General features: G+C 42.0%; 2 protein-coding genes across 2 annotated transcripts in view; one reads left to right on the top strand and one right to left on the bottom strand.

Annotated features, from left to right (window-relative positions):
• Positions 1–112: 112 nt before the first annotated feature.
• On the bottom strand, positions 113–1,852 carry LOC110528310 (translocator protein-like). Its single transcript, XM_090242222.1, has 3 exons — positions 1,677–1,852; positions 513–651; positions 113–292 (listed from the first exon to the last, which is right to left on the bottom strand). Exons 1-3 carry the CDS (start codon positions 1,850–1,852, stop codon positions 113–115), a joined length of 495 nt encoding a protein of 164 aa, XP_090098348.1.
• Positions 1,853–19,781: 17,929 nt separating this feature from the next.
• LOC110528309 (fibroblast growth factor receptor substrate 3) overlaps positions 19,782–27,838 on the top strand; it is a 45,369-nt gene continuing 37,312 nt past the window's right edge. The window contains exons 1-3 of the mRNA XM_021610274.3: positions 19,782–20,172; positions 21,371–21,495; positions 23,270–23,357. Of these exons, the coding sequence (XP_021465949.2) occupies positions 23,292–23,357 (66 nt within the window). The 5' untranslated portion in view covers positions 19,782–20,172; positions 21,371–21,495; positions 23,270–23,291. The remainder of the gene's footprint in view (positions 20,173–21,370; positions 21,496–23,269; positions 23,358–27,838) is intronic.

Here is a 27,838-nt window from a genome sequence, read left to right as displayed (position 1 = left end):
AATGCAAACCAGTAAGACCACATTTTGGTGCCAATATCAACTGACATAGTTATTTCAACATGAATAAAGATCTTTCAGAACCTGGGAGAAACCAAGTACAGCACAGTGTTGCCTACTCCTCCTTTCCATCCTCATCCGGGTTCTCTCTCCAGATGCAGTAGTTGAGGGAGGTGGCCAAGCACAGCCATGCCAGGTAGGGTGTCAGGAGCAGGCTGGTAGTGCGATTGACCGGATACCAGGGTGCCATGGTGGCTCCAACAGCACCAGTCAGCATCACTATCTTGATGAGGGCCTGGGGGAGAGACAACATAAAATGGCTCATATGTCATGTCACACTCACTGTAGCAGAATGGAGGTGGTTTTTACAATGGACTGTGTCTACCTATTGGAAAAATTATATTCAGAGAAAATTCTCATTGAGTGTACTGCTCTTTTTTTGTTTTTATTCATCAACTCCCCATAACCCCAAAACCTGAAGCCATGAGCCCACAACCTTTGCATTATCTTATCACCATTTTCAACTTGTGTGTACCAAAGAAGATGGGAGTCCAGGCCCAGTTGAGAGCCAGCTGCAACGCGTAGAATCCCAAAGGTTCCACAGCATCCTCAGTGAACCCCCCACACTCCTTCCACACCAGGTAGGAGCCATACCTATCAGGGTGATCATCAACAATAAGATGCAAGTCAGTTCCATATTTCATGATCCGTTTAATAAAACAAGTGGGAACATGTTTTTCTGAATGAAGTGCGTGGAGCAGATTTCCAACAGATTCAGTTGGGAAACAAAATATATTTTCTAGAATCTATACTGAACAAAAATAAACACAACAAGTAAAGTATTGGTCCCATGTTTCATGAGCTGAAATTGAAGAATCCAGAAATGTTCCATATGCACAAAAATCTTGTTTCTCATTTTGTGCACAAATTTGTTTACATCCCTATTAGTGAGCATTTCTCCTTTGTCAATATAATCCATCCACCTGAGAAGTCTGGCATATCAAGAAGCTGATTAAACAGCATGATCATTACACAGGTGCAACTTGTACTGGGGACAATAAAAGGCCACTCTAAAATGTGCAGTTTTGTTAAAACACAATGCCACAGATGTCTCAAGTTTTGAGGGAGTGTGCAATTGGCATGCTGACTGCAGGAATGTCCACCAGAGCTGTTGCCAGAGAATTGAATGTTAATTTCTCTACCATATCATTTTAGAGAATTTGGCAGTAAGTCCAACCAGCCTCACAACCGCAGACCAGATGTTACCACGCCAGCCTAGGACCTCCACATCCGGCTTCTTTACCTGCGGGATCGTCTGAGACCAGGCACCCGGACAGCTGATGAAACTCAGGAGTATTTCTGTCTGTAATAAAAAAAATTGTGGGAAAAAACTCATTCTGATTGGTTGGGCCTGGCTCCCCAGTGGGTGTGCTCCTGCCCAATCATGTGAAATCCATAGATTAGAGCCTAATGAATTTATTTCAATTGACAGATTTCCTGATTTGAACTGTAACTCAGTAAAGTTGTTGAAATTGTTGCGTTTATATTTTTTGTTCAGTATAGATCGGTGTAGATTTACAAAACCATATTGGTTGACTTACAGTAATTACAATGTGATAACACAGAAGGGGCTTAGGTGATTGTTTTCAACCTAGCAGAGTATGTTGTCTGACACTCACTCCATGCCTGTGTAGAGGGTAGTCCACACTATAGGCAACGCAGAATTGGGGGGACGCCATGGCGGCTTGTTGAGAGTGGGGTACCAAGTCTTCACCTGCTTGCCTGTGATGTAACCTCCATAGAGCCCTCCTAGATGAGGCAGGGCAGTCAGGCAAAGCATTGGCAGCCACGACATGTCTGGAGAAGCGAGGGAGCTGTTAATGATTAGTTCATTAAACTGGGTGGTTCTAACCCTGAATTTTGATTGGCTGACAGCCATGGTATATCAGACCGTACACCGCGGGTATGACAAAACATATTTTTACTTCTGTAATTACATTGGTAACCAGTTTATAATAGCAATAAGGCACCTCAGGGGTTTGTGGTATATGGCCAATATATTACGGCTAAGGGCTGTAATATAGCCACACCCCCTCGGGCCTTATTGCTTAAATATATACTGGTTAAACCTGTTAATTATTATTCTGTAAAATGTATTAGACTTGCAAAATTAGGCTATAATTTGATGTCTAATATTGCAACTTCAAGGGAAACGTCAATATTGTTAAACTTCATAATTGGTTTGATGCCATTTCACATACTCTACATGGTGAAAAGTATGTGGACACCTGCTTGTCTAACATCTCATTCCAAAATCATGGGCATTAGTATGGAGTTGGTCCCCCCTTTGTTGCTATAACAGCCTATACTCTTCTCGGAAGGCTTTCCACTAGATGTTAGAACATTGCTGTGGGGACTTGCTTACTACTCTGTAAACTGGTAATCTCTGTATACCCGTCGCGAGACCCACTGGTTGATGCTTAGGGATCACCCCCCCCCCCCCCCCCCCCCCATCTGAGATATCTACTGCAACCCTCATCCTCCACATACAACACCCGTTCTGCCAGTCACATTCTGTTAAAGGTCCCCAAAGGACACATATCCCTGGGTCGCTCGTCTTTTCAGTTCGCTGCAGCTAGTGACTGGAACGAGCTGCAACATTCAAACTGGACAGTTTTATCTCAATTTCTTCATTCAAAGACTCAATCATGGACACTCTTACTGACAGTTGTGACTGCTTTGCCTGATGTATTGTTGTCTACCTTCTTGCCCTTTGTGCTGTTGTCTGTGCTCAATAATGTTTGTACCATGTTTTGTAATGCTACCATGTTGTGCTGCTGCCATGTTGTGTTGCTACCATGTTGTTGTCATGTGTTGCTACCATGCTGTGATGTCATGTGTTGCTGCCTTGCTACTGTCTTAGGTCTATCTTTATGTAGTGTTGTGATGTCTCTCTTGTCGAGATGTGCGTTTTGTCCTATATTTTTATTTTATTATTTTTAATCCCAGCCCCGTCCCCACAGGAGGCCTTTTGGTGGGCCATTATTGTAAATAAGAATTTGTTCTTAACTGACTTGCCTAGTTTTAAAAAAAATAATTGAACATTAGTGAGGTCGGGCACTGATGTTGGGTGATTAGGCCTGGCTTGCAATCGGCGTTCTAATTCATCCCAAAGGTGTTTGATGGGGTTGAAGTCAGGGCTCTGTGCAGGCCAGTCAAATTCTTCCACACCGATCTCGACAAACCATTTCTGTATGGATCTTGCTTTGTGCATTGTCATTGTCATGCCGAAACAGGAAAAGGCATTCCCTAAACTGTTGCCACAAAGTTGGAAGCACAGAATCACCTAGAATGTTGTTTTATGCTGTAGCATTAAGATTTCCCTTCACTGGAACTAAGGGGCCTAACCCGAACCATGAAAAACAGCCCCAGACCATTATTCCTCATCCACCAAACTTTACAGTTGGCACTATGCCTTCGGGCAGGCAGGTAGCGTTCTCTTGGCATCAGTCAAACCCAGATTCGTCCGTCGAACTGCCAGATGATGAAGCGTGATTCATCACTCTAGAGAACGCGTTTTCAGAGTTCAATGGCGGCAAGCTTAACACCACTCCAGCCAACGCTTGACATTTCCCATGGTGATCTTAGGCTTGTGTGTGGCTGCTTGGCCATGGAAACCATGAATGTTTCCATTTCAATATAACAGCACTTACAGTTGACGGGGGCAGCTCTAGCAGGGCACAAACTGACTTGTTGGAAAGGTGGCATCCTATAACGGTGCCACGGTGAAAGTCACGGAGCTCTTCAGTACGGGCCATTCTACTGCCAATGTTTGTCTATGGAGATTGCATGGCTGTATGCTCGATTTTGTACACTTGTCAGCAACGGGTGTGGTTGAAAATGCCGAATCTAATTTGAAGGGTTGTCCACATACTTTTAGTGTATGTTGATGTTGGGGTAGTGCTGAAGATCATGAATGTGACATTGAAAAATTGTGAAATTTTCCATTCAGAATTAGCCTACAATACTTCTAACCTGCCAAACAGCTGAACTTTAAATGGTATTATAAATTAACAAGATGAAATAATTACTTGTAGCCTATAGGCTGTAAACTACTTGTTAAACTACTTGTTAATGTAGGGCCAGGTGTTTTAGTAGTTTTTTTTCTACCCCGCATTTCGATCCTCCGACCTAGAGAGGCTGAAAAAGCACCTTCTCACACCACGTGAATTAATTGTCATGAGTGCATACCATGATCATCTAACGCAGTAGTTCCCAAACTGTGGGGCGTGCGGCCAGCAGGTCCCCAGCTCCCACAAGGTGCAATTTCGTAATTGGATAGTGCATAATTTCCTCTTGTCATGTTAGTCATTGCATACCATAAAGAGTGATTTATAACTTGTCAGAAATGTCCAGATCAGCTAGCTCATATTAGAAAAAAAAATGTTGTTACGCAAATATCACATGAATACACATTAGAAAATGTGCTTTAAAACTGTAAAATGTTCTTTGTACCCCCATGACAAAATGTATAGAATTGCTGGAAATAAGCTTTAAACCTCAAAATTCTCTCCACCAACAAGAGGGGTGTGAACAGTTTGTGTCAACAGTGCTTGTGCCCATAGAAATAGATGTGGCTCAATGCTGGAAGTGAACAACTTTGGGAACCCTTGATCTAAATGCTGGGTGTCCAAATTTATCCCCTGAGGCCGCATTCGAGCACTGCACTGACATTTGGTTGTATTTCCTTGCGTCTATTCATCAAGATTATTAGCGAGCTGGACAGTCAAACTGTATGAATATAGGTCTTATCATTTTTATACAGTTATACAGTTTGACACCCCTGATCTAATGTAATAATCCAATTAGTCCAACCATGTGGAATGACTTCAAATATATATTTTTATCTTCAGGCCATATCAACAAAAATATTGTACTTATTCATTGTCTTGTCAACATCATATGGGAATAATATACATTTTTTATGTCAGAAAATGTAACCTTTTTCCGAACAAAGAAGCCATTTCGAATTCGCTGTAGAATGAACTATTCAACAGTGTGCAAATTAATTACTTAAAAATCATACAATGGGATTTTCTGGATTGTTGTTTTAGATTCCGTCTCTCACAGTTGAAGTGTATCTATGATAAAAATTACAGACCTCTACATGCTTTGTAAGTAGGAAAACCTGCAAAATCGGCAGTGTATCAAATACTTGTTCTCCCCACTGATTCTAGCTATATAAACCACAGCCCTCTGCAAACACGCCTTCTCCAATGTTGGTTACAAGGAGGTACATATTTAAATTAGGCAAGAGAATATAATGTTACCATTGGTGTATTCAATTGAGAGTTGGGGTGATGTCACCCTATCCCCTTAATAATCCCACCTTCTGAATCCAAGTGTTTGACATGGGGGAGGGGACCAGTAACTTTATGATCAAACTTTATCAATGTAGAAGCAATAGTCATTTTTCATACTTTGGATCATCATAATTTGATCTGGTTTCATCCAAATATCATCCGAATTTCATGAAAAACATGATTTTTGACTGTTCATGACCTTGGAGAAGTTGTTCCGATTGTTATTTCTATAGTGAATGAAAATAGGCTAGCCATTTATGTTCTGAAAATATTTTTTACTCTACATTTTCTGATATATAAATGCCTATCATACCGATATGTTTAGAACAGACGATGAATACATTAAATATTTTTGTTGATGTCTTATGTAAGGATAATACTTTCACTATATCCTGCACCAGTGGCGACCCATCATTCCACCTGCATTGAGACCCACATATTTAGCAAAACATATTTTTTTATGTGTGACATCAGTTTGTAAAAATTGTATATATCATTGAGTTAATAAAGCCACATACAAACATGGTCTCGTTTTTGTTTTCTTGAGTAAGGCAGCTCTGAAATGCAGGTGTTTCAGCCTAGCTCAGTGCTTTCTGTGTTGGTGGGGCAAGCCAGCAGAAAATATGGAACGTTGCGCCGTAATTGGCTCAGTGTTCTGTCACTCATGGGGACACTACATCATCGCCAAGCATCTAAGGGTAGAGCTATAAAATTCAAGCCCTTTGGGTGCTGCCATAGAGTTACATTAGAAGTACCCATCCAAGACGGATCATGTCAACATCATACTTTCAAAATCTTAGCTAACAGTCATCATCATCTACAATCTACTGGCAAATCCTTTTGAATCCTTGTCATATGATGAGAAATAATGAAGAGAAATTATAAATGAAACGTATCGGTGCTCATCGGCCATTGGACATAAATTCAACAATGAGTGGTTTGGAAGGAATCAGTGGCTAACTGTAAGCATTGCAAAGCAATCATTAGCCTGCTATTCAGTGGAATAGCTGTGTGGGCCCAAGTCTAAGATTAAGGGTCTATTTCCGTAGTTTAAAATGATAAACATTCAACAATGGCAGTATCTGCTGTAAAAACAGTTCTCTTTGTGTAGAGACCAAGGTCTGGCCCTGGGGTCATCTCTCCCTGGTTCCTTATAGAACAGAAACATTAACATGCTCTGGAATGCGGTATCACCCAAAGACATTGTAAATCTTCCAGAGGCCCATCCTCAGTAGAACAAACACAGATTAGCGTTCTAACAACCCTTTATTCTGTTGCCTTAAACAACCATTTGATGCAATATCAGCATTATACCATAATCTTGTAATTTATGTTCTGACATTCCCCCATTTTGAGAGTTTAAGATTAAAGATTAAAAAACATTCATTCACATGTAGAAAATGCATACATTCTTCATCAAACAAGAATAAAAGCAATAACTCATTGTAACTCATTGTGCATGTGTTCCTGCACGTGACCGGCTGCTATGACATTGGCTCAGCCTCCTCCCAATAAACTTAGCACTGTCTCCCATTTCAACCTCCAACACATATTCTAACCATTCTACCAATTTGTCTGGGGATGTCATGATACACAGTCACCTGCACGAACCCATGAAGAAAAACAAAAGAAGCATACAGTTTATGAGATTCAAAGCTATATCTTCATAGACAGTGAAATGCAAATATTTAATGCATAATGCAGTGCATGCAACAATGGAGTTTAATAAAATACGCTTTAGTTATCTATCACACTCCAATTGATCAGCATGGATCCCAGAAACTAAAACCCCACACTTCCACCAAGGCACCCGCAAGTTCCCGGACATTTCTGGGAGGAATGGCCCTAGCCCTCACCCTCTGATCCAACAGGTACCAGCCGTGCTCAATGGGATTGAGATCCGGGCTCTTCGCTGGCCATGGCAGAACACTGACATTCCTGTCTTGCCGGAAATCACGCACAAGAATGAGCAGCATGGCTGGTGTCATTGTCATGCTGGAGGGTCATGTCAGGATGAGTCTGTAGGAAGGGTACGACATGAGGAGGATGTCTTCCCTATAACGCACAGCGTTGAGATTGCCTGCAATGACAACAAGCTCAGTTTGATGATGCTGTGACACACTGCTCAGACCATGATGGACCCTTCACCTCCAAATCGATCCCGCTCCAGAGTACAGGCCTCGGTGTAACGCTCATTCCTTCGACAATAAACGCGAATCCAACCATCACCCCTGGTGAGACAAAACCGCGACTTGTCAGCGGAGAGCACTTTTTGCCAGTCCTATCTGGTCCAGCGACGGTGGGTTTGTGCCCATAGGCGACGTTGTTGCCGGTGATGTCTGATGAGGACCTACCTTACAACAGGCCTACAAGCCCTCAGTCCAGCCTCTCGCAGCCTATTGCGGACAGTCTGAGCACTGATGGAGGGATTGTGCGTTCCTGGTGTAACTTGGGCAGTTGTTGTTGCCATCCTGTACCTGTGCCGCCGGTGTGATGTTCAGATGTAGCGATCCTGTGCAGGTGTTGTTACACATGGTCTGCCACTGCAAGGACGATCAGCTGTCTGTCCTGTCTCCCTGTAGTGCTGTCTTAGGTGTCTCACAGTACGGACATTGCAATTTATTGCCTTGGCCACATCTGCAGTCCTCATGACTCCTTGCAGCATGTGTAACAGTATAACTTTAGACCGTCCCCTCGCCCATACCCGGGCGCGAACTAGGGACCTTCTGCACACATCAACAGTCACCCTCGAAGCATCGTTACCCATCGCTCCACAAAAGCCGCTGCCCTTGCAGAGCAAGGGGAACTACTACTTCAAGGTCTCAGAGCAAGTGACGTCACTGATTGAAACGCTATTTAGCGCCCACGCTAACTAAGCTAGCCGTTTCACATCCGTTACACATGCCTAAGGCACGTTCACGCAGATGAGCAGGGACCCTGGGCATTTGTCTTTTGGTGTTTTTCAGAGTCAGTAGAAAGGCCTCTTTAGTATCCTAAGTTTTCATAACTGTGACCTTAATTTCCTAACTTCTGTAAGCTGTTAGTGTCTTAATGACCGTTCCACAGGTGCATGTTCATTAATTGTTTATGGTTCATTGAACAAGCATGGGAAACAGTGTTTAAACCCTTTACAATGAAGATCTGTGAAGTAATTTGGATTTTTACGAATTATCTTTGAAAGACAGGGTCCTGAAAAAGGTTTTTGCTGAGTTTATGTGCATGCAAAGAGCAAATCACAAGCTGCACAAGAACTCACTACGGTAATGGTCCAGGTTACAAAGTGGCTCAGTGACTCATGTTTGCATCTCAATGTGAAGAAATTAGTCTGCATGTTCCTTTCTTAGGGGAAAAGCTCCAGGGGGTATCTGATTTTAAGTACCTTGGCATACTTGATTCAAACTTCTCTTTTAAAAGGCAGGTGAAAAAGGTAAATCAAACAACAAAATTCAATCTTGCTATTTTCCGATATATATGAAATTGTTTGACGACAGAGGTATCAAAACTGTACTTCAAATCTATGATACTCCCCCATTTAACATACTGCTTGAATAGTTGGGCCCAAGCTTGCTGAACAACATTAAAAGCCATTCAGTCTGTCTGCAATCAGGCTCTAAAAATGCTTGATAGGAAGCCCACAAAGTCTGCCATGAGAGGTGACTGTATAGTTCCCTTAAGGAAAAGTATATTTTGTCAATCTGCTTTCTCTGTGAGAGCTTCCCATGTCTGGAATACCCTGCCACCAGACACACACAATTGTACCACCTATCACACGTTCAAAAATAACATGAAGACATGGCTAAAGGCCAATCAGACTAGTGAAAATAATCACTAGCTGTGTATTGCCGCTTTCCATGTTGTCTGTAGCTGGTGAGACGTGGAAACACTATTTATTTTGTTTTGTTGCTTTTTGCGTGCTATGTGTTGATTGTTCTATGTCGCTCTGCGTGTGCTCACTGTTCCTTGATTGTCTGTATTGTAATTGTTTTAAATAACCTGCCCAGGAACTGCGGTTGAAAAATAGCCGGCTGGCTAAAACCGTCACTTTTACTGAAACTTTGATTAATGTGCACTGTCCCTGTAAAAATAAAAATAAACTCAAACTGCAATCCACTTTCATGACCGGAGATTGTTCCACCTAACGGAAACAGATTATAATGTTAGAATACATTAACTTCCTGCTCAAATTCACTGGTGTTACCTAAACTATAAAACCCAGCAACAGTAATCAGAAATTATCACAGAACATTTCCAATTCAACTATTCAGACCTCTACTGCAATTGTTCCACTTCATCCCTTACAGCCCGATATAGCCCAGCGAGCACGACTAACTCTTCTTTTCTTACCAGTAGGAAAAAAATATAACCCATTCTCTAACAACGTTCTGCGCTTACCTCTATTGTAAGGTTAAAAACAAACTTGACAACTTTCTCTTCTCTTTTGGCTCCACACTTATGAAATGTTCAGTCAATCCATAAGAAAAAAAACAAATACATTTCAGAATACCAGAGCCTTTTCCCAACCACAACTTCAGTTCATTGCAGTTGTATCCTGCAATAAGTAATACTCATGTTTAGATATAAATTATGATCAAGGGCATAGCTCTATTGCAAGTACCTATCCGCTATTATTAGAATTCATTCGATTTAGGTAACTGTCTCTTCTTTGATTCAGTTATTTCAATACGACTCCATTCTCAGTATGTTATTCCAGCAGACCATTTAGGCAACAGACAACGTATTACATCGAAATCGCCTCGGTATTTATGCTGAATAAATTAGCCTTTCAATTTGAGCTAAGCAAGCTGTTAAAACGTTCAGTTCATATCTTAAACAAACCCTGGTGGTCGTATCTGTCCAGGCAAAACATACCAATAGTTGAATTACAATCAGAAACACCGATTTTAGTCAACACCATAGACCCAATGCTATTGAAATGACGAAGAAATCCTGCAAATAACCCAATTATGATGGTTTGTAATCTTAACATCTGGCACATAATAACGACACATTTCCCAGAAAATAGCCTTAAAGGTCCAAGCATTTCTCGGCAGAGATTCTCACATGCGCAAAAGGAACAGATTAGCAGTCAACAAGTTAAATCGACATTCATTGATTAGGAAACAGATCTAATAAAATCAGATTATGTTTTCTCATGCAACATATTTCAAATACTTTACTACATCGTATTAATCCCACAATGATAATTAGTTTGATGGATACCCTAGGCTTTGTACAACATTATAAGTTACGTCGAGATGCCATCTTAAATCGCTCTAACTTTATGGAAAAAGGTTCATTCAATAAATATAGCAACTCCTCTCATACTGGGAAGAAGAAAAAAAAATATTTTTCAGGCCTTAAAATCTCTAGTGACTCCCCATCCCGCGTAATCATCGACTGACACTAATTAGCATAACGCAACGGACATAAATATTCCTAGAAAATATTCCTATTCATGAAAATCGCAAGTGAAATATATTGAGACACAGTTTAGCCTTTTGTTAATCACCCTGTCATCTCAGATTTTCAAAATATGCTTTACAGCCAAAGCTAGACAAGCATTTGGTAAGTTTATCGATAGCATAGCATAGCATTTTGTCCAGCTAGCAGCAGGTAACTTGGTCACGGAAATCAGAAAGCAATCAAATTAAATAGTTTACCTTTGATGAGCTTCGGGTGTTTTCACTCACGGGACTCCCAGTTAGATAGTCAATGTTCCTTTTTTCCCAAAATATTATTTCTGTAGGCGAAATAGCTCCGTTTGTTCTTCACGTTTGGCTGAGAATTCGCCCGGGAATTGCAGTCACGAAAACTCCGAAAAATATTCCAAATTAGCTCCATAATATCGACAGAAACATGGCAAACGTTGTTTATAATCAATCCTCAAGGTGTTTTTCAAATATCTGTTCGATAATATATCCACCGGGACAATTGGTTTTTCAGTAGGACCGATTGGAATAATGGCTACCTCTGTATTTTACGCAAGAATCACTCTGGGAGCCATCAGGTGACCAGTTGCGCAATGTAGCCGCTTACGGGTATTCTTCAACATAAATGCGTAAAACTACGTCACAATGCTATAGACACCTTGGAGAAAAAGTAATCTGGTTGATAGCCCATTCACTGCTCAATAGGGACGCATTGGAACGCAGAGCTTTCAAAAGATGAGTCACTTCCGGATTGGATTTTTCTCAGGCTTTCGCCTGCAATATCAGTTTTGTTATACTCACAGACAATATTTTTACAGTTTTGGAAACTTTAGAGTGTTTTCTATCCTAAGCTGTCAATTATATGCATATTCTAGCATCTTGTCCTGACAAAATATCCCGTTTACTACGGGAATGTTATTTTTCCAAAAATGAAAATACTGCCCCCTAGTCACAAAAGGTTTTAAGGGCAGTTTTATTTAAAATCTTGTACCCGGGGGAAAGAAAATCCAATAAGCGTTTTATAGTTACATCGTTAAGGTAAATTAACCAAAAGTGGACACACTCCAAACAGTTTCTGAGACAATTGCCCAGACTTTGTAGACAGTTTAATAATGCTTAAACCTCATCTTTATCAAATTATCCATTAAAGAGACCAACTCAAAACCTACGTACGTCTACGTACGGGTTGTTTAAGTTGCATCTCATTATATTCCTTGTATGACTTTATCAAATCTCTAGTAAATAATTATTCACACATACACACATTGAATTCATCACATTTTCATATCTTCACAGAATCCATATAAAATATAGGAAATCCTTAGGTACTCACATCAACCATTCCATTTGCGTTTTCAAGGACTCTCCACTCCAAACATACTCCCAGTGTAACCAAAAAATTTACTTTTGTTTCCCGGACAATGACCAGCCCGTCATGGGATCCTCAACGGTTCTCTAACCTCCCAGAAACCACGGCAAAATCAAGCCTCTCAGGAACTATAGACTATAGACCTATAGACGCTGCTTTCTAAAATATCATCCCGCTCTCAATATCACCCTGTGATATTCAATGATGAGCAGTGAAGGAACGGAACCCCAAGATAACACTATATCAATGCTTATTATCCACATTTCAATCATCTGATTAAGACTCATATCCACATTCACACAACTCTCATATCACAGTCACACAATGATATTCCCAAACATACCTCATCAATGAATTGTTTTTCGACCTGCAGGAATATTTTCTATTTTCTAATGATTAATTCCTAGGATAATGCAACTCATACATTTACATCTTTCAATACTTCTAAAATGGGGTACAGGTTTAAAACAATTACAAGTGCACCTTACTATCTTATACTATATCATAAATGGCCTTAACTAGTTCACACAGATTCTAGTTTTCATTTAGTTCACACAGATTCTAGATGTTTAACCCTAAATGACCAAACCCAGGGCATACATGGCTAGCACATTTAAAATAATAAAAACTTCACTTTGCGTGTTTCGCTCACCTCTTTCTTTTTTTAAACTAAGTTTGGGATGTGGTATCCACTTGGCTCTCTGCCTCTCAGATCAAAGGTGGGTCCATCTGCTCCATTCCCGAAGTGTGGTCTCCCTGAGATCCCAAGTTTGAGGGATCCCTCGTGCACGATTTACCCAGGTCGTCAGGAGCGGTCACCAAGTGAAGATTCACATCCCATCCTCATCGTCAAATGTGGTGGGTAATTTCTTTACTATCAAATGAGGAGAGACAAACTTATCACACAAGTCAGAGTTATTCTTAAACTAAATCTTTATTCACAAATTAATAAGGGAGCAGATCAATACAACACACACATTTAAAGTTAATCAATTGAGTGCTCTACGTTAATGATAGCTGGTCGACGAATCACCCTCAGATGATTTGTTAAGAGCCTCGAGACAAAAGTACAAAGGTCTTTTATAGCCAAGATACACCCCCTTCAGGCTACATGACAAACAACATATGTATGGAATGGGTCACAAGGCTAAGAATAGTATGAAAGATACTTATAATTCACAGCAGACAGTATCTGCTGTAAAAACAGTTATCTTTTTGTATCAGTGGCTAACTGTAAGCATTGCAAAGCAATCATTAGCCTGCTATTCAGTGGAATAGCTGTGTGGTCCCAAGTCTAAGATTAAGGGTCTATTTTCCTAGTTTAAAATGATAAACATTCAACATTGGCAGTATCTGCTGTAAAAACAGTTATCTTTGTGTAGAGACCAAGGTCTGGCCCTGGGGTCATCTCTTTCTGGTCCCTTATAGAGCAGAAACATTAACTCATGCTCTGGAATGCGGGTATCGCCCAAAGATATCGTAAATCTTCCAGAGGTTCATTCTCAGTAGAACAAACACAGATGAACGTTCTAACAACCCTTATTCTGTTGCATAAAACAACCATTTGATGCAATATCAGCATTATTACATAATCTTGTAATTTATGTTCTGACACTATGTAAACACATTGCACATAGGCTCACGATAACTCCTCCTGATAAAGTTGGGTAACTGATTTTCAGAGCTTAAATTGATTAGTCACAGGAATCAGGACTAATAAAACCAGTGCATCATGTCTTTAAGACATGAAGGTCAGTCAGTACAGAAAAATTGCAGTCGCAAAAACCATCAAGCTCTATGATGAAACTGGCTCTCATGAGGACCGCCACAGGAATGGAAGACCGAGAGTTATCTCTGCTGCAGAGGTAACACAGCTGCACATTTGAATGAAACATGGTGAAGCCCCAAAATTGCCCTCGCTAGAAGCCTGTGTTTCAGACATAAGGAAGTGGATGGCTGCAAACGTCCTACTTTTAAACTCCGACAAAACAGAGATGCATGTTCTAGGTCCCAAGAAACAAAGAGATCTTCTGTTGAATCTGACAATTAATCTTGATGGTTGTACAGTCGTCTCAAATAAAACTGTGAAGGACCTCGGCATTACTATATTATATTTTTTATATTTTTTAAAAATGCCTTCCTAACCATCTTAAATAAACATGCCCCATTCAAGAAATGTAGAACCAGGAATAGACATAGCCCTTGGTTCTCCCCAGACCTGACTGCCCTTAACCAACAAAAAAACATCCTATGGCGTTCTGCATTAGCATCGAACAGCCCCCGTGATATGCAGCTGTTCAGGGAAGCTAGAAACCATTATACACAGGCAGTTAGAAAAGCCAAGGCTAGCTTTTTCAAGCAGAAATTTGCTTCCTGCAACACTAACTCAAAAAAGTTCTGGGACACTGTAAAGTCCATGGAGAATAAGAACCCCTCCTCCCAGCTGCCCACTGCACTGAAGATAGGAAACACTGTCACCACTGATAAATCCACCATAATTGAGAATTTCAATAAGCATTTTTCTACGGCTGGCCATGCTTTCCACCTGGCTACTCCTACCCCGGTCAACAGCACTGCACCCCCCACAACAACTTGCCCAAGCCTTCCCCATTTCTCCTTCTCCCAAATCTGCTCAGCTGATGTTCTGAATGAGCAGCAAAATCTGGACCCCTACAAATCAGCCGGGCTAGACAATCTGGACCCTTTCTTTCTAAAATTATCTGCCAAAATTGTTGCCACCCCTATTACTAGCCTGTTCAACCTCTCTTTCGTGTCGTCTGAGATTCCCAAAGATTGGAAAGAAGCTGCGGTCATCCCCCTCTTCAAAGGGGGTGACACTCTTGACCCAAACTGCTACAGACCTATATCTATCCTACCATGCCTTTCTAAGGTCTTCGAAAGCCAAGTCAACAAACAGATTACCGACCATTTCGAATCTCACCATACCTTCTCTGCTATGCAATCTGGTTTCAGAGCTGGTCATGGGTGCACCTCAGCCACGCTCAAGGTCCTAAATGATATCTTAACCGCCATCGATAAGAAACATTACTGTGCAGCCGTATTCATTGATCTGGCCAAGGCTTTCGACTCTGTCAATCACCACATCCTCATCGGCAGACTCGACAGTCTTGGTTTCTCAAATGATTGCCTCGCCTGGTTCACCAACTACTTCTCTGATAGAGTTCAGTGTGTCAAATCGGAGGGTCTGCTGTCCGGACCTCTGGCAGTCTCTATGGGGGTGCCACAGGGTTCAATTCTTGGACCGACTCTCTTCTCTGTATACATCAATGAGGTCGCTCTTGCTGCTGGTGAATCTCTGATCCACCTCTATGCAGACGACACCATTCTGTATACTTCTGGCCCTTCTTTGGATACTGTGTTAACAACCCTCCAGGCAAGCTTCAATGCCATACAACTCTCCTTCCGTGGCTTCCAATTGCTCTTAAATACAAGTAAAACTAAATGCATGCTCTTCAACCGATCGCTACCTGTACCTACCCGCCTGTCCAACATTACTACTCTGGACGGCTCCGACTTAGAATACGTGGACAACTACAAATACTTAGGTGTCTGGTTAGACTGTAAACTCTCCTTCCAGACCCATATCAAACATCTCCAATCCAAAGTTAAATCTAGAATTGGCTTCCTATTTCGCAGCAAAGCATCCTTCACTCATGCTGCCAAACATACCCTTGTAAAACTGACCATCCTACCAATCCTCGACTTTGGCGATGTCATTTACAAAATAGCCTCCAATACCCTACTCAACAAATTGGATGCAGTCTATCACAGTGCAATCCGTTTTGTCACCAAAGCCCCATATACTACCCACCATTGCGACCTGTACGCTCTCGTTGGCTGGCCCTCGCTTCATACTCGTCGCCAAACCCACTGGCTCCATGTCATCTACAAGACCCTGCTAGGTAAAGTCCCCCCTTATTTCAGCTCGCTGGTCACCATTGCATCTCCCACCTGTAGCACACGCTCCAGCAGGTATATCTCTCTAGTCACCCCCAAAACTAATTCTTTCTTTGGCCGCCTCTCCTTCCAGTTCTCTGCTGCCAATGACTGGAACGAACTACAAAAATCTCTGAAACTGGAAACACTTATCTCCCTCACTAGCTTTAAGCACCAACTGTCAGAGCAGCTCACAGATTACTGCACCTGTACATAGCCCACCTATAATGTTTTACTTGCTATATTGTATCTACTTTGCCACCATGGCCTTTTTGCCTTTACCTCCCTTATCTCACCTCATTTGCTCACATCGTATATAGACTTGTTTATACTGTATTATTGACTGTATGTTTGTTTTACTCCATGTGTAACTCTGTGTCGTTGTATGTGTCGAACTGCTTTGCTTTATCTTGGCCAGGTCGCAATTGTAAATGAGAACATGTTCTCAACTTGCCTACCTGGTTAAATAAAGGTGAAATAATTATTTTTTTTTAAAAATACTCTGGACCCTGATCTCTCTTTTGCTGAACATATCAAGACTGTTTCTAGGACAGCTTTTTTCCATCTACGTAACATTGCAAAAATCTGAAACTTCATGTCCAAAAATTATGCAGAAAAATTAATCCATGCTTTTGTTACTTCTAGGTTAGACTACTGCAATGCTCTACTTTCCGGCTACCCGGATAATGCACTAAATAAACTTCAGTTAGTGCTAAATACGGCTGCTAGAATCGTGACTAGAACCAAAAAATTTGATCATATTACTCCAGTGCTAGCATCCATACACTGGCTTCCTGTTAAGGCAAGGGCTGATTTCAATGTTTTACTGCTAACCTACAAAGCATTACATGGGCTTGCTTCTACCTATCTTTCCAATTTGGTCCTGCTGTACATACCTACACGTACGCTACGGTCACAAGACGCAGGCCTCCTAATTGTCCCTAGAATTTCTAAGCAAACAGCTGGAGGCAGGGCTTTCTCCTATAGAGCTCCATTTTTATGGAGTGGTCTGCCTACCAATGTGAGAGACGCAGACTCGGTCTTTAAGTTTACTGAAGACTCATCTCTTCAGTGGGTCATATGATTGAGTGTAGTCTGGCCCAGGGGTGTGAAGGTGAACGGAAAGGCTCTGGAGCAACGAACCGCCCTTGCTGTCTCTGCCTGGCCGGTTCCCCTCTCTCCACTGGGAATCTCTGCCTCTAACCCTATTACAGGGGCTGAGTCACTGGCTTACTGGTGCTCTTCCCCCCCCCCCCCCCCTCCTTGGGTTGTGCCGTGGCGGAGATCTTTGTGTGCTATACTCGGCCTTGTCTCAGGATGGTAAGTTGGTGGTTGAAGTTATCCCTCTAGTGGTGCGGGGGCTGTGCTTTGGCAAAGTGGGTGGGGTTATATCCTGCCTGTTTGGCCCTGTCCGGGGGTATCATCGGATGGGGCCACAGTGTCTCCTGACCCCTCCTGTCTCAGCCTCCAGTATTTATGCTGCAGTAGTTTATGTGTTGGGTGGCTAGGGTCTGTTATATCTGGAGTATTTCTCCTGTCTTATCCGGTGTCCTGTGTGAATTTAAGTATGCTCTCTCTAATTCTCTCTCTCTCTCTTTCTTTCTCTCTCTCGGAGGACCTGAGCCCTAGGACCATGCCTCAGGACTACCTGGCATGATGACTCCTTGCTGTCCCCAGTCCACCTCGCCATGCTGCTGCTCCAGTTTCAACTGTTCTGCCTGCGGCTATGGAACCCTGACCTGTTCCCCGGACGTGCTACCTGTCCCAGATCTGCTGTTTTCAACTCTCTAGAGACAGCAGGAGCGGTAGAGATACTCTTAATGCTTGGCTATGAAAAGCCAACTGACATTTACTCCCGAGGTGCTGACTTGCTGCACCCTCGACAACTACTGTGATTATTATTATTTGACCATGCTGGTCATTTATGAACATTTGAACAGCTGGGCCATGTTCTGTTATAATCTCCACCCGGCACAGACAGAAGAGGACTGGCCACCCCTCATAGCCTGGTTCCTGTCTAGGTTTCTTCCTAGGTTTTGGCCTTTCTAGGGAGTTTTTCCTAGCCACCGTGCTTTTACACCTGCATTGCTTGCTGTTTGGGTTTTAGTCTGGGTTTCTGTACAGCACGTTGAGATATCAGCTGATGAAAGAATGGCTATATAAATAAATTTGATTTGATATCTTAGCTTCTGGGCCTGAGTAGCAGGTAGTTTACTTTGGGCACCTTATTCATCCAAGCTACTCAATACTGCCCCTCAGCCATAAGAAGTTAATAACCTCTTACAGCTAACCCCCTACTTTTTTCCATTTCCGCCTGAAGACATACCCAAATCTAACTGCCTGTAGCTCAGGCTCAGAACCAAGGATATGCATATTCTTGATTTCATTTTAAAGAAAACACTCTGAAGTTTGTGTAAATGTGAATTGAATATAGGAGAATATAACACAATAGATCTGGTTTAGAAAATACAATGAAAAAAACATACGGTTTTCATTTTTGTTGTTGTATCATCAACTTTAAAATGAACAAGACAAAACAAACATTCAGATAGGATGATGGGGACAATTTCAGTGATACGCCATCTCATCTGGTTTTGCTCTAAATGGGACTACCATTTATTTTTCAACAGGACAATGACCCAACACACCTCCAGGCTGTGTAAGGGCTATTTTACCAAGAAGGAGAGTGATGGAGTTCTGCATCATATGACCTTGCCTCCACAATCCCCCTACCTCAACCAAATTGAGATAGGATGGGATGAGTCGGACCGCAGAGTGAAGGAAAAGTAGCCAACAAGTGCTCAGCATATGTGGGAACTCCTTCAAGACTGTTGGAAAAGCATTCCATGTGAAGCTGGAGGAGAGAATGCCAAGGGTGTGCAAAACTGTCATCAAGGCAAAGGGTGGCGATTTCTAGAATCTCAAATATAACAGATTTTTTTTATTTGTTTAACACATTTTTGATTACTACATGATACATGATTACTACATGATGTGTTATTTCATAGTTTTGATGTCTTCACTATTATTCTACAATGTAGAATTTTTATAAAAAATAAAGAAAAACCCTTGAATGTGTAGGTGTTCTAAAACTTTTGACCGGTAGTGTAGATTCGGGATTCCTAAAGTAAAATTTTAGGCAACACTGTAGACCAGGGATGGGCAACTCCAGTTCTCTGGGGCCTGGATGGTGTAACACTTTTACCCCAGTCCCAGCTAACACATGTGACTCCAATAATCAACTAATCATAATCTTCAGTTTAGAATTAGCTTAATTAATTCATTGTGTTGACTTGGGATGGGGGAAAAGTGTGACACTTTTCCAGACCTGTGGACTGGAGTTGCCCATCCCTGCTTTAGGCTATAACTCTGGCCTTGACTTCCATGTCCATTGACGTTGGTTTTTGGTCCAGTCCAGTCCAAATCTGGACCAATCATAGATGTCTATGTTTTGTTCAGATGTTGTCCGGTCTGGACCAGCCTTGATTTGGCCCAAACATAGATGTCTATAAATTACGTATTTCAACTCTCATTCAGAACTGAAAATGAACCTGATTTCAAAGTCTGGAAAATACGTATTTTCACCTTTCATTCAGAACCTAAATTGAAACTAACTTCAACGTCTGGATGAAATCCGTATTTTAGATGTCTTTTAAACGCCAATTTGCCTACTGTGACTATTCTTGTAGGGGCTGCACACGGGCCTAGCACCTACCACATCGTCCTATAGCAAACCATATTCACACCTTAGCGTCACATTCAGTCCTCCAGCTTTTTTTACCTTCTTGTCGTTCCACAAAACCTCGTTGTCTGATTGTGAACTCTCACCCCGGTGCTCGGGAAATGTCAAAGAGAGGCCCGTGCTGCAGCAGGGGGGGCGTAAATAAAATATAAACAACAGTTTATTGCTTTATTTTCAGATAATTTATTTTCCTTTCTTATTTAACAAGTGTCATATACAATACTAGCATCAGAAACCGACGCGTATCTGACCAGCTCTGACAACAATTTGCAGTCTTGATCATTCTCGTCTCGCATAACAATCCTTGCCAAACATGTGAGTAGCAACCGCTGCTGTATGTTTCCTTTAGTAAACCTGTTATCTGCGATATGGCTTTCTCCCATGTGTCCCCTCCCATTTTCACAGATAGGCTAAACAATGTCAGTGTGCAGTGTTTCATGCAAAAAAGCTGTCTGTGTTCCTCTACAGTTATACCTGTTCGGCTGCTGCGCTGCACATTTATAAACGCTGCGTTTGTATGGCGACGTCGATTCATTGTTTTTTATTTTATTTTTTTAGAGTTCCCCATGCGTTGCGTTGTCTTAGTGTTTAGCTGGCGAAAGGAAATCCGTATTAAGGGACCTGGGAATCGCTAGCTATAGTATCTATTTTGAAAAATAATTACATTTTCATCCCGTTTAATAACTCAGGATATCACATCGGGATCACATAGTCAGTATGGTGATATAGGCTGCTTAGCTATATGAAATTAGAAACACCACAAATGATTACAGTAGTAATATTTTGTATTCATTTTGTATAGGCTAACCCTAACAAAAATCCCGTGTATGAATGATCAAAGCATTATTATAGGCTATTTGTCTCTTATTGTGGGCAGGTAAGACATACTGACAGCTGGTGTGTCTATTTACAGTGCAGTTTGATTGGGGGAATTGCACACAAACATGTTAGTCTGTTTGTCTCAATAGTCCGTTATTGAAGTTATAACATGGTAGGCCTAATAAACATGGTAATGCAGCAAATGCAACACAAATGCATGCTGACCATCAATTAAAATAAATAATGTATCATAGTAGTGGAAATACTCATATCTGGGCCAGCTAACATGCTGTTATTTATGTCTGGGCCCAAGGGTGGCACCAGACTACACTAAACACCTTGGATTCATCACCCACACTTCTAAGGTTGTATCTTGGATTTTTTTTTGTTTTCATTTATCCCTGTTATACTAGTGATGAGTTTGGCCTAGTCTACTTCATACTCAGAGTTTGGTTGCTAATTTAGTTGTTTTACTCAACAACAAAAAAAAACTCTGGGGGTAGAAACAATAAATTGTAAACCTGGGTCCGTATTCATAAAGTAGGAGTGCTGATCTAGGATAATTTTTGCCTTTTAGATCATTATTGACTGGAGGTTTACCTGATCCTCGATCAGCACTCCTACTCTGAGACACTTTATGAGTACAGGCCCTTTAGTAAACCTTTCCATTTTTTCTCAAAATGTTCTCTTGCAGGAGGGAGAAAATAATGCTCCTGTTGCTGATGTCCATCCAACCTACGAGCTCTCTCTCCACCATGACACCCAGCAGAGGACTTTGTGATTGACGCTGGGATCACTCCCACTGATGGCCTGGACTGGGTAGGAATACTGTGTGTGTGTGTGTGTGTGTGTGTGTTTAATAGACAGTGATCATTAGACAGACAGACAAATGTCCTTTTTCAACACCATTATACCAGAAACCCTAGACCCACTCCAATTTGCATACCGCCCAAACAGATCCACAGACGATGAAATCTCTATTGCACTCCACACTGCCCTTTCCCACCTGGACAAAAGGAACACCTATGTGAGAATGCTATTCATTGACTACAGCTCAGCGTTCAACACCATAGTGCCCTCAAAGCTCATCACTAAACTAAGGATCCTGGGACTAAACACCTCCCTCTGCAACTGGATCCTGGACATCCTGATGGGCCGCCCCCAGGTGGTGAGGGTAGGTAGCAACACATCTGCCACGCTGATCCTCAACACTGGAGCCCCCCAGGGGTGCGTGCTCAGACTCCTCCTGTACTCCCTGTTCACCCACGACTGCATGGCCAGGCACGACTCCAAAACCATCATTAAGTTTGCAGACGACACAACAGTGGTAGGCCTGATCGCCGACAATGAAGAGACAGCCTATAGGGAGGAAGTCATAGACCTGGCCGGGTGGTGCCAGAATAACAACCTATCCCTCAACGTAACCAAGACTAAGGAGATTATTGTGGACTACAGGAAAAGGAGGACCGAGCACGCCCCCATTCTAATCGACAGGGCTGTAGTGGAGCAGGTTGAGAGCTTCAAGTTCCTTGGTGTCCACATCACCAACAAACTAGAATGGTCCAAACATACCAAGACAGTCGTAAAGAGGGCACGACAAAGCCTATTCCCCCTTAGGAAACTAAAAATATTTAGCAATGGTCCTGAGATCCTCAAAAGGTTCTACAGCTGCAACATCGAGAGCACTGGTTGCATCACTGCCTGGTACAGCAATTCCTCGGCCTCCAACCGCAAGGCACTACAGAGGGTAGTGCGTACAGCCCAGTACATCACTGGGGCTAAGCTGCCTGCCATCCAGGACCTCTACACCAAGCGATGTCAGAGGAAGGCCCTAAAAATTGTCAAAGACCCCAGCCACCCCAGTCATTGGCTGTTCTCTCTACTACTGCATGGCAAGCGGTACCGGAGTGCGTAGTCTAGGACAAAAAGGCTTCTCAACAGTTTTTACCCCCAAGCCATAAGACTCCTGAACAGGTAATCAAATGGCTACCCGGACTATTTGCATTGTGTTCCCCCCCTCAACCCCTCTTTTACGCTGCTGCTACTCTCTGTTTATCATATATGCATAGTCACTTTAACTATACATTCATGTACATACTACCTCAGTTGGTCTGACCAACCAGTGCTCCCGCACATTGGCTAACCGGGCTATCTGCATTATGTCCCACCACCCGCCACCCACCACCCGCCAACCCCTCTTTTACGCTACTGCTACTCTCTGTTCATCATATATATATGCATAGTCACTTTAACCATATCTACATGTACATACTACCTCAAATCAGCCCGACTAACCGGTGTCTGTATGTAGCCTCGCTATTTTTATAGCCTCGCTACTGTTATTTTTTACTATTGTTTTTTATTTCTTTACTTACCTATTTTTCACCTAATACCTTTTTTGCACTATTGGTTAGAGCCTGTAAGTAAGCATTTCACTGTAAGGTCTACGGCGCACGTGACAAATAAACTTTGATTTGATTTTCCTTGTATCAAAATGTTCTAATGAAATCGTTCATAGGTCTTTGGTCCCACTCCTCTACAGTGTGTGTGTTCATGGGATAACATCTATCTTATATTTTTCACTCTACTGTAGGTTTCAGCTGTCCTGCTGAGCAATGGGGAGCTGCTGGAGCTGTCTATACAGAGACCCCATACAAGACAACCATCTCACTAAATTCAAGGTTCCTTTCTAAACTCTCATATATTGGCTGCCCTAGTGTGTGGTGTATTTGATTTGATCAGATACCTAGTCTATGGTGTTTTATTGTTATGATGAGCTGTTCTTTGCTGTTGTGCTTTTGTCCCATACACCTGGCTATTATGGCTCGGATATAACAGTGGATAGTCAGCTATCCAGCTATCAATTGATGCCTAATATCTATAAAAATATATACAGTGGGGAGAACAAGTATTTGATAACCTGCAAAATCGGCAGTGTTTCCTACTTACAAAGCATGTAGAGGTCTGTAATTTTTTACCATAGGTACACTTCAACTGTGAGAGACAGAATCTAAAACAAAAATCCAGAAAATCACATTGTATGATTTTTAAGTAATTAATTTGCATTTTATTGCATGACATAAGTATTTGATCACCTACCAACCAGTAAGAATTCCGGCTCTCACAGACCTGTTAGTTTTTCTTTAAGAAGCCCTCCTGTTCTCCACTCATTACCTGTATTAACTGCATCTGTTTGAACTCGTTACCTGTATAAAAGACACCTGTCCACACACTCAATCAAACAGACTCCAACCTCTCCACAATGGCCAAGAATAGAGAGCTGTGTAAGGGCATCAGGAATAAAATTGTAGACCTGCACAAAGCTGGGATGGGCTACAGGACTATAGGCAAGCAGCTTGGTGAGAAGGCAACAACTGTTGGCGCAATTATTAGAAAATGGAAGAAGTTCAAGATGACGGTCAATCACCCTCGGTCTGGGGCTCCATGCAAGATCTCACCTCATGGGGCATCAATGATCATGAGGAAGGTGAGGGATCAGCCCAGAACTACACGGCAGGACCTGGTCAATGACCTGAAGAGAGCTGGGAACACAGTCTCAAAGAAAACCATTATTAACACACTACGCCGTCATGGATTAAAATCTTGCAGCGCACGCAAGTTCCCCCTGTCTGAAGTTTGCCAATGACCATCTGGATGATCCAGAGGAGGAATGGGAGAAGGTCTTGTGGTCTGATGAGACAAAAATAGAGCTTTTTGGTCTAAACTCTACTCGCCGTGTTTGGAGGAAGAAGAAGGATGAGTACAACCCCAAGAAAACCATCCCAACCGTGAAGCATGGAGGTGGAAACATAATTCTTTGGGGATGCTTTTCTGCAAAGGGGACAGGACGACTGCACCGTATTGAGGGGAGGATGGATGGGACCGTGTATCGCGAGATCTTGGCCAACAACCTCCTTCCCTCAGTAAGAGCATTGAAGATGGGTCGTGTCTGGGTCTTCCAGCATGACAACGACCTTGAAACACACAGCCAGGGCAACTAAGGAGTGGCTCCGTAAGAAGCATCTCAAGGTCCTGGAGTGGCCTAGCCAGTCTCCAGACCTGAACCCAATAGAACATCTTTGGAGGGAGCTGAAAGTCCGTATTGCCCAGTGACAGCCCCAAAACCTGAAGGATCTGGAGAAGGTCTGTATGGAGGTGTGGGCCAAAATCCCTGCTGCAGTGTGTGCAAACCTGGTCAAGAACTACAGGAAACGTATGATCTCTGTAATTGCAAACAAAGGTTTCTGTACCAAATATTAAGTTCTGCTTTTCTGATGTGTCAAATACTTATGTCTTGCAATAAAATGCAAATTAATTACTTAAAAATCATACAATGTGATTTTCTGGATTTTTGACCTCTACATGCTTTGTAAGTGGTGAAACCTGCAAAATCGGCAGTGCATCAAATACTTGTTCTCCCCATTGTATATCTTGTCAAATACTGGATAGGTGCAGTGAAATGTACTGTACTATGCCCTGTTTACCTTTTGTTTACATATAGTGACTGCATTATAGACAATGTACTTCCAAATACAATAATCGGTCTTAATTTAGACACAGATTTATGCTCTACATCTATGTCAGTGGTCACCAACCTTTTCTGAGTCGAGATCACTTTCGCAGTCAAAAAGCAAGCCGAGATCTAACGCTCAGATTTGTTTTTAAAGAAGAAAAGTTTACTTAAAAAATGTAACATTAACCTAATAGAAACAGTTCTGTAGGAATGACGTTTGTGCACTAGGCCTCATACATTATCACAGCGTATTCAATATATACTGTATATGCCTGCCCTGCCAATATTGTTTTTCTCAGACCATATTACATTTGAAAACTTGAGCTTTATAACAAAATAGATCAGTTGGTGTAGCACTTGCGAGGCACAGCTGAGCATAAATTGAAATAATTTGCAAAAAGTTAGCTTTTTTATTTGACTGGACTGATGGTACCTGCATCTGATGGACATGGTACTTTCAAGACAACTGGGAACTCTGGGGGGGAAAATGAGGTCAAATCATGACGTCAGGGATCTTCAAGTCGGAACGTTGGAGCTCTAGAAAGATGCCAGTTTCCGACTTGGAATTCGCAGTTGGATGACTGTTTAAAACTTTTTTTCACAGTCGGAACTCTTTTTTTCCCCCAAAGTTTCCAGTTGTCTTGAATGCATTGAAGTCGGAAGTCAGAGATTTCCGAGTTCCCAGTTATTTTGAACACGGCTTTAGTCTTAGCGGAGGAAGGGAGGGAGAGCGCAGCAGAGGGTCTGCCTTTCACTGTCCATGCTCTTTCCTTCCTTTCCTGCGGCGGCAGGTAGCCTAGTGGCTAGAGCGTTGGGCCAGTAACCGAAAGGTTGCTGGATTGAATTCCCGAGCTGACAAGGTACAAATCTGTTCTGCCCCTTCCGGATGAATTACATTTATTTATTTTATTTAACTAGGCAAGTCAGTTATGAACTGACCACTGTTCCCTGGTGTCCCGTCATTGTAAACAAGAATTTGTTCTTAACCAAATTGCCTAGTTAAATAAAAAAATAAAAAGTTAATTCCTCCGGTGATACTGACCACCATCTTCCACCTGATGGTGAAACTCGAGTCGCACCGCATCTGCCTCAGGCACAAATTCATGTTGTTCCTATGACCAGAGAAAGTGAAATATTCCTTCATATTAAAATAGAAGCAATGTCTGCTAATAATAATAAAAACACAGGGCTATCTATACACTTGGCTTATCATTTATTGCAGTGCAAATGGAAGTAGAGAGAACTGCGTTTTATGTTTTGTTATAGTGTTGAATAAAAACAGTGTTGACAGTGCTGAATAAACTTAGACATGAACTCACTCATTAAAACAGTAGCTTTTTGCTGTATTCTTTGACAGTCTCTCTCTGGTCATGGTTTTAGAAGTAATGAAATGTCACGTAGGCTATTACCAAAATTGGCTGTCTTTTCACACAAATTAATTGGTTCAAAAGGGGAAGACTTTGCCCTCCTGGTGCGCAGGGCTTCTGAATCAAGCGCACCTACAGTGGCTTGCGAAAGTATTCACCCCTTGGCATTTTTCCTATTTTGTTTCCTTACAACTGGAATTAAAATTGATTGATTTTTTGGGGGTTTGTATCATTTAATTTACACAACATGCCTACCACTTTGAAGATACAAAATATTTTTTATTGTGAAACAAACAAGAAATTAGACAAATAAACAAAACTTGAGCTGCATAATTATTCACCCCTATTACAGCTGCAAGTCTCTTGGGGTATGTCTCTATAAGCTTGGCACATCTAGCCACTGGGATTGTTGCCCATTCTTCAAGGCAAAACTGTTCCAGCTCCTTCAAGTTGGATGGGTTCCGTTGGTGTACAGCAATCTTTAAGTCATACCACAGATTCTCAGTTGGATTGAGGTCTGGGCTTTGACTAGGCCATTCCAAGACATTTAAATGTTTCCCCTTAATCCACTTGCGTGTTGCTTTAGCAGTATGCTTAGGTTCATTGTCCTGCTGGAAGGTGAACCTCCGTCCAAGTCTCAAATCTCTGGAAGACTGAAACAGGTTTCCCAAAGAATTTCCCTGTATTTAGTGCCATCCATCATTCCTTCAATTCTGACCAGTTTCCCAGTCCCTGCCAATGAAAAACATCCCCACATCATGATGCTGCCACCAACATGCTTCACTGTGGGGATGGTGTACTCGGGGTGATAAGAGGTGTTGGGTTTGCGCCAGACATAGCGTTTTCCTTGATGGCCAAAAAGCTCAATTTCAGTCTCATCTGACCAGAGTAGCTTCTTCCATTTGTTTGGGGAGTCTCCCACATGCCTTTTGGCGAACACCAAATGTGTTTGCTTATTCTTTTCTTTCAGCAATGGCTTTTTTTCAAGCCACTCTTCCATAAAGCCCAGCTCTGTGTAGTGTACGGCTTAAAGTGGTCCAATGGACAGATACTCCAATCTCCGCAGTGGAGCTTTGCAGCTCTTTCAGGGTTATCTTTGGTCTCTTTGTTGCCTCTCTGATGAATGCCATCCTTGCCTGGTCTGTGAGTTTTGGTGGGCAGCCCTGTCTTGGCAGGTTTATTGTATTTTTTAATAATGGATTTAATGGTGCTCCGTGGGATATTCAAAGTTTCTGATATTTTTTTATAACCCAACCCTGATCTGTACTTTTCCACAACTTTG

This window comes from Oncorhynchus mykiss, chromosome 7 (genome assembly GCF_057628025.1).
Source record: "Oncorhynchus mykiss isolate SJ-2025 chromosome 7, ASM5762802v1, whole genome shotgun sequence".
Classification (NCBI taxonomy): Eukaryota; Metazoa; Chordata; class Actinopteri; order Salmoniformes; family Salmonidae; genus Oncorhynchus; species Oncorhynchus mykiss.
The sequence above is the reverse complement of the archived record's forward strand: the minus strand, read 5'-3'. Positions and strand labels throughout refer to the sequence as shown.

Excerpts from the sequence above, each read along its gene's own strand:
- LOC110528310 (XM_090242222.1), bottom strand. The coding sequence starts at position 1,852 with ATGTCGTGGCTGCCAATGCTTTGCCTGACTGCCCTGCCTCATCTAGGA. Across the intron at positions 652-1,676 it reads ACCCTCTACACAGGCATGGA|GTATGGCTCCTACCTGGTGT; the intron begins GTGAGTGTCAGA and ends TCACCCTGATAG. Across the intron at positions 293-512 it reads GTACACACAAGTTGAAAATG|GCCCTCATCAAGATAGTGAT; the intron begins GTGATAAGATAA and ends TCTCTCCCCCAG.